General features: G+C 30.9%; 1 protein-coding gene across 1 annotated transcript; it reads left to right on the top strand.

The window, feature by feature from the left end:
* Positions 1 to 31: 31 nt before the first annotated feature.
* Positions 32 to 1,493, top strand: LOC132759317 (uncharacterized; the record flags this gene model as incomplete). The annotated part of the gene is given in 2 exon segments (XM_060751073.1): positions 32 to 189; positions 894 to 1,493. Coding segments are annotated over 2 exon segments (550 nt in total), but the record flags the coding sequence as incomplete, so codon positions are not given.
* Positions 1,494 to 8,249: the final 6,756 nt, after the last annotated feature.

The following is an 8,249-nucleotide window of genomic DNA, read 5'->3' as shown; positions in this document are numbered from 1 at the left end:
TCATTAACAAATCTATAAGGTTGTTTTGTAGATGTTGCTCTCTAGAAGTGTACAAGCGTGGTTCCAGGCGTTTACCTTGTGAACACCCTTCTTCAAATGACAAATTTTCTAAAAAATTGAAACATTTAAAAAGCGGCCTTAAAAAGGAACTAACCAAGTGTGACATGGACACGCACACACCTCAGTTTGGTAGGTTTTCTAAAGTTACGATAGTTATATAAAATATGACATGCATTTCTTTAATTAAGAAAAAAAATATCTATATATATTTAACTCCGCAGCAATGCTGTCTGGTTTCCCTATAAAATGTATTATAATGTTTATTTTTCGAGATGTAATATTATGCATTTCGTTTCTCATGTATATTATATAATTTATTAAAAATGTATATTATGTAATTGTTTACAACTTAATTTCAGATGACTGTTTTAAATGAAACATTGTTTTTGCATTTTTATTATTTAACTGCTTTATAGTTACTTGTATTAGATACTGACCTAATTTAAATTAATTCTTAGAAGTACAGATAATTATATTACACTGGTCTTATTAATATTACTTTTTAAAAGTAATATTAATAAGTTTCATTTAAATGTTTCATTTGAAACAGTCATCTGAAGTTAAGTTGTAAACAATTACATAATATACATTTTTAATAAATTATATAATATACATGAGAAACGAAATGCATAATATTACATCCAGAAAAATAAACATTATAATAAATGATAATAACAATCTTACTGATACTGTAATCTGATAATCAGTTTTCCGAAAATTTAGGATATAGCATATATGATATGTACGACGACTGCAAATATGAGTCACACAACAACAATGTAATATTAAAAGAAAACTGAATTTAATAAACCAAATGATTCGTTTATTTCTAGTTTACAAGATCGACATTACCGGCCGTACTGGAAGCAACGTGACACGTCCTGTAATGCATGCTACAATATCAAAGTGGCCATTGCGCTCACCTTTATCAACCAATAAAGGCATAGACTTGATGAAAATACCAGATCAGACGGGCCATATGAGCATTAAGTTTGACGAATACAGTCCTTTAAAAAAGAATTTAGTTGGGAGAAGTTATTTCACAATTACAACAAAAGATTATTTGGACAATGTCATTTTCTATTTGAATCCCTCCGACAACTTGTATCAGTGGCCTAAAAGAGTAAAAAAACAAAGGAAAGTTTTGAAATTTTTGAAGAAAATACAGAGGCGATGCAATCGACAGAAGCAAAGGTCGAGAAAAAGGTCAAGTCGAAAGATTTAGGTAAATTTGTGAAGGAGTCTCGGGGGTCCTGGTTTCGATTTATTTATTTTATTAAATAATAAAATGGGACAATGATTGAATCAAACATGAAAAATACAATTATCCCGTTAATATCTTTTAAAGATGTCTCATTTTAAAGTGATCTTATGCTCATTTTTCGCTGTGAAGTAGAGTTGAAATAATACTATATATTTCAAGTGATTGACCATTAATTAAAAATGTTAAGGATAAATTTTTTTAAAAAGAACTGCCTTAATTATTAAAAAAGACCCCCCCCCCCCCCCAAAAAAAAAAAAAAAAAAAAAAAAAAAAAAATGAACACAATTATGGCAAAATGTAACGTTATTCCAACGTAATACCAGGTAATACCAGTTACTCAACATTAACACACTGATAGGCACAATGTCAGTATAATGTGATAAAACAATAAAACAGTAAAACAGTACTGTCGTATCGATAGAAGTGTAACGTTTAGACATTTTTACTCAGCTTGTTTTTATTTAAGATTATCGTTTGCTGAAATGATTTTAGTGTTACTTGACTATTATGTTAATTGTTTATATTGCGACAATGTATTTTAGTTTACGGTACTTTATAGGTATTTTCAATAAACGTTTTATATCATATAATATAATAATCGTCTCAGTGATAGTTATCATTCTAATCAGCCAATGAAAATTAAGTCATGCTTGAGCGATCATCTCAGCAGGTATAAATACGGCGATTAGATCAAAATTATTCAGTCTGCAGAGGAATTCACCGGGACCAGGTTATTCTGTGTAACTGAAGCCTCGCTTCATACATTGAGGATAATTTCGTCCACCTAACTGAAGCCTAGCTTCATAGGTAGAAAAGAAGAATTGGCCAAAACTAAATACTCTTGTTTATCCAATTGAAGCCTAGCTTCATGGATGTAGAGGTAATATATTAAGTTTGTGAATTGCATTTGACTCTGGGTACTTATAGATCTCCACATTTTCTGAAAGCCTCGCTATCAGGGAATTGGTAACATATAGGTATTAAAAATCCAGAGGTATACTAATAACAAATAAGTTTGTATAGATAAAATAGTTGGAACTTTGTTGTAAATCCCTGCCAGCAGCTTATCTTTCTATCTAAATAGAAGCCTCGCTTCATAGATAGGGAGGTAGTTGCTGGACTATAGGAAATTATCGGGTTGCAGCGTGATATCTATAGCTTTTGAATTATTTCATTGTGTAATATTGTAAAGATATTTACTATATTTAGACTTTTTAGAATTTAATAGTGTATTTTGGAGTATTAATTCAAGCTGATTGTTTATGATATATGATAATTTCATAATCATTTGTGTCTAATCAAACGGCAGGTAGCCCAAAGAAAAATTTATTATATATTCGTTGTACATCCGCTCGGTACACGTTACAAAAGACTTTCCGTTCCTTCACCGGCATATACGGCGTTACACTATAGTGATGGGATACCAGCAGAAAACGGAACTAGCGCATGTCATAGCAATGGTGAATACCGCGGACATTCTAATGACGCGTAGTCAGAATGTGAGCAGAAATGCCGAGTTCGGTTACAGATAAACAAACACACTCATTCTTTATTAGTTATTTTAAAATACTACAAAGAGTGTATGTTGCATGTTCATGTATATATTTCAAGTAAATATGTTAATTAATTTAATACTCATTTAGTCATATCATTTCATTAGGAAATAAAGATGTTTTAAAGAAATACCGTGTTTTATTTTATGCTTTTCAGTGGATTACTGGTTTATCCGTGAAAATTATATTTGATAATTTCACAGTGAAAATAATTAAATATAATTTCACACTTTTCAATGACGAAACTACTTTCTTAAGATTTCCCCCATGTGGTACCTCAATTTTATTTTTGCTGACAATTCTGACAATGTCAGGCTGTTCAGAGAAAAGTAAAGCTGAAATTTATAAATAACTTAAATGTCAAAAGTAATAAGAGAAGAAAATTTACTCCTATCCATTCAAATTACCAATCACCTAATATTGTCTCTTTTTCTTTTTGTTTTAGTTTTTTTTGTTTCATTTTGACAGTCTGAAAAATACATTCCTTCCACATGCAAAACTGCTCTTGATGACATTTGGGCATATTTAAGTATCCTACGAGCAATAACTGCCGTATGCTTTATGAAAACTTGAAAAGCAATGACAGCCATCAGCCCGAAGAATAAGTAAACAACCCAGCGTTCGTTAGGCAGCCTTTCAACTTTCCAAGTTTTCCAATTTCCTAGCCGCTTTTTGAATGTTTACACTTCTGTCAACACTTATTTATTGTCTGTTACAATCCTCAAATAAGTTTTCTTTCTTTTAAAAAGGTGTATGACTAACAAATCCAAATGATATCCCTCTGAATCAAACACAATTATTTTCCTCCCGTGAAATACACAACTTTTAAAAATGGCGGCCGCTTACATTTAACAAAGCCAGGTCTAATATAAATTCGCAGTAAGTAACAGAAATATGGATGGATGGTTGGACTTTTTCTCCTACTATAATTGTTTGTTTTTATTATTAAAACAAGCGATCATTCATATTTTTTTTAATAAAATGAATAATACCATCGCCATTTAACGTTGATTGTCGAACTTATTTTTCAGCTCAAGATTTCTTGTATTTTATGAGAAATTCGACTAATACATGTACATAATAGAGGTTACCAGTGGGGAAAACAGATTTTAATATTAAAGTTAATATCAAGGAAATTTCGTTTTAAATTGTTTTTAAAATAAAAAGAAAATTTGTATGTTTGGTGTGTAAGATGTGATTTTATTTCACTACGCCACTCGTGAGAATACTGTTTTTAAAGCCCACTCGATGAAATAAAATTTCATCTTACACAGTAACAAATATCCTCTATGTACATGTTTACCATGTATTATCAGAATATCGCATTAACGTTAGCCCATTTCAATGTTGTTTATATTTTATCGATTATATCATAAGACATTATTGATCGATTTTGAAATACCACTATATCTACATAAAAAATAAAATGGAAATTTTGGCACAGTGTGTCCCAGAAATGCTTTTATTTATTTATTTATTTTTTCTCTAAAAAAACTCTTCTTTTTTTGGTGTACCTTTACATTTTCCAAAAAAGTAATTCATTGGCCAATTACCTCTGGTGTTATTTGGCAGTCAGTACAATTATATGATGATTTATTAAGTAAAGTTGTTAGTATTTTGCTTGGAAGACTTTGTTTACATATCACTTTTTGTGACAAATTAATTAAAATTATTTTACATTTAGCGGTCTTTTTGTAAGAGGCAGTCAACATGCTCTAAAACAATTTTTCAAATTATACTTAATTTAGTTTTGCTCTATTTAAGAAGTTTATATTTATTTGTTTCTGTGGCATATAATGTGCCTTTACTGATATAAACACAAAAACAGTTTAAAATGTATCAATGCAACGGGGATTACCCGAGTTTCTTTACAACTTTAAAGGTCAATGAGAACACAATTATATAGTAAATGTACAAGATTTTATACCATATAAAAAGCATTACATGACTTTTGTTTGAAAATTTATACGTGTGATATTAATATATCCTCTCTAACTATGTGAAGAGTATTGGTTATACATAGCGGGCATACATAATGTTACATTAGCCAAGGTTTGAAGATTTATTGTACTAACGAGATACTAGTATATTTAGAAAAAAAAATGGAAAAAAATCCATTTCACTCCGTTTTTAATCAATATTCTATATTCTGCACAATATCCATTAGGAAATAATGAAAGCATGTCATGTCATCCCTATACGATAACCACAATGAAATCCTATTATGCATGCAAAAGTTATATGACTGGACACAAACTTTAAAGGCACGTGAACTGTTGGCTCATTCTTTTGCTGTGACCTTGACCTTACAGCTATAGACCTGGTACTTGGACGAGACACATTGTCTACTCATAGTGGTCCTATATGCACATTCATTTTGAAATACCAGAACATCAGACTATATGAAAACAACACTTAGCTCGATACCTTGCTGTGACCTTTGACCTTTGAGTATTGGACCTTTCGTCTGTTAGGGAGGACATGTGTACCAATATATTTGAAACACGAAGTATGAACACGATCACATACACAAACTAGGGTAATAACATTATACAGCTCCACCTATTGCAGTTTTATGTATACTAGTACGGGTAGTGATAACTAACAAAATTCATTAATAAACGTAAGCACATTTCATTATCTGACCAAAACCATTCTGTTCGAGTTACAGCATGGTGATAAATTGTTTATATATCTGTGATTACAGACATGACTAAATAGAGTAAATTGGTACTAGAATTATCATATCATTACACTTTTTGTAAGTCATATAATAAAAGAAAGGTGACCTTCAAAATATACACGCCCATATCATCAATACATTGTCTTTGTTATTAAAGTTGCTTGTACTCGACCTATTTCGTTAGTACCTGTTATTTCATGCTTTCCAGTGTTTTATTGTAATATCACAATATAATTATCTGATATATTACAATTAAACACTGGAAAGCATGAAATAAATTGTGATAAACCACTAGTGAAATTTATAAAATATAATTTTCACTGTAGCCGGACTACATCTGAATGCGGATGAAAAGAAAATTAAACTAAATGGAATAACGGGCAGAAATAAGTGTCATCATACGTAAATTTTGCTTCTATAGGAAAGGAAGTCGATGTCACCATACATCATGTAAAAAATGTAACAAAATTAGAGAAATTTAACAGAACTATATTTCAAAATTTATGATGTGACGTCATGATGTGATGACGTCACAGAAGAGAATGCGCGACGTTACGCGGCAAAATCAGTAAAAAATACTTAAAATTACTTAAAAAGCATGAAATAAAAAGAAAATTTATTTGTTTTACATGTAAGATTGAAATATATTTCATTCGTGAACACCAGCTAAATATTATATTTTCACTCGTGGCTACGCCACTCGTGAAAATATTGCATCTGGTGCTCACTCAGTGAAATTATATTTCAATCTTACATGCAAAACAAACAAATATCCTCTATGTAATCAAGAATACGCCCATGACTAAGAAAACAAAACAAGCATGTTTGATGAATGGGTACCCCCTTCGCATACAAAACCGCTCACCTCAGATCTATTGATAAAAAAAACGTCACATATTTATAAATATAGAAGTAGGCCTATGTGTAACAATTAAATTTTTGAACTGTAAATACATGTATGCGTCATATCTGCATACTGTGAAACCCGTGCGTAAAATTGTTTATTTTTATGGGACATGGGATTTTTCAGTTCAACAAGAAAAAATAAACTTAGGCAAATCATATTGACAATGATTGATTTTACATATGCGTCATTTCTCGATGCTTGGTAAATCCATTTTATATATCTATAAATGAGCCGCGTAATGACAAAACCAACCTTACACAATGGGTTTGCGACCAGTATGGATCCAGACCCGCCTGCGCAGTTTGATCAGGATCCATGATTTTTGCTTACAAACCAGTAACTGATAGCGAACAGGAATGATCCTGATCAGACTGCGCGGAAGCGCAGGCTGGTCTGGATCCATGCTGGTCGCTAACCCATTATGTTGGTTTTGTCATTGCGCGGCTCAAATGTATATACAAATTGTATAAGAAATTCAAAATAAGCTACAAAGACAGATCCGATAATCGAATACAAAAATGCATTGACCTTGTATGTTTGATTGTGCATGAGTAAACATAATTTTTTTTAAATACAATCCCAATTCTGGACGGACGGTTGTAATAACATCATAGATCTCTATTCGCCATGTCAGCTGAATTATTTACGTATACAGCATTTTTGTTTTAATTCTAAACAGCAATAAAGAGTATACAGTGCAATTCTTTTGAAATCTGCTTCAATATGATTAATCAAAAGGAAATAGCATATTATGTGGAATTTCCGATTTGAATCTATTAATAGCAATGACTACGTTTCGGAAATGACGACCCACATATTTGTGGTTACTTGTAACCTTTCCATATTTTCAGGGCTGTTTATCGCAAATATGAATAAATATAGGGCTATTCATAGTTTGCGCAACGGAACGGAACCAACATTTGCTACTACTACTGATAACGTCCTATCGGTCACAGGGCACACATTTTTTACTTAAATATGTGTCCTAATTGAAATAAATTGTGTCAGTGTCACGTTAAATCCAGCACAACAGATAAATCAATTATTCAAATATCAGACATGAAATTCTCTCCCTTTTCTATGATTTATACATTGTTATACCAAGTGGATTGCTATGCTGCGTTAAATCTACCACTGAAAAAATATTATAATATGTTTTTTCATGACTTATTTATCTACTACCATTCAATGGAGAATTTCGTTTAATATCGTACTTGACGACAATGTTTGAACAGTTAAGCCAAACAAACTGAAAACAACAAGCTTTTAGTATTTACAAGACTTTTAAATTTGATAAAACGCCTATGACATATTCAAAGGAGTTAAACATTACATTAAAACTTGCAACATTAACACATATTCAGTCATGATCTACCCGTTACATCAAATCAAATCAAAATTTCAAATCAAAATTTATTTATTGTCGGTATACATATATAACATTTTACAAAACATAAGCTATGTATAGCTTTTGACCGACATAACATAGGGCTATCATATTCATATTGCAGAATACTGCATATAGAATTTCACTAGTATAACTAGATGATGGACAGAAAAATGGAAAAGCACGCTATATTTGCAATCTCTTGCTTGAACATTCACCATAATAATACAACCACTTCTTCAGAAGTGACCAATATTGTCATTTTCTGTAAATTAGAGACAATTTTTAGAAAACAAAAAAAGTAGTTTTGATATAATTCTTATCACTTTAACACAATTACATCTAAATGAATTTTCAATATACGTGTAGGTCACACATCTATTACATTTTATTTA

Source organism: Ruditapes philippinarum, unplaced genomic scaffold (assembly GCF_026571515.1).
Source record: "Ruditapes philippinarum isolate M1 unplaced genomic scaffold, ASM2657151v2 ctg1443_1_1_1_1, whole genome shotgun sequence".
Taxonomy (NCBI): domain Eukaryota; kingdom Metazoa; phylum Mollusca; class Bivalvia; order Venerida; family Veneridae; genus Ruditapes; species Ruditapes philippinarum.
The sequence above is the reverse complement of the archived record's forward strand: the minus strand, read 5'-3'. Positions and strand labels throughout refer to the sequence as shown.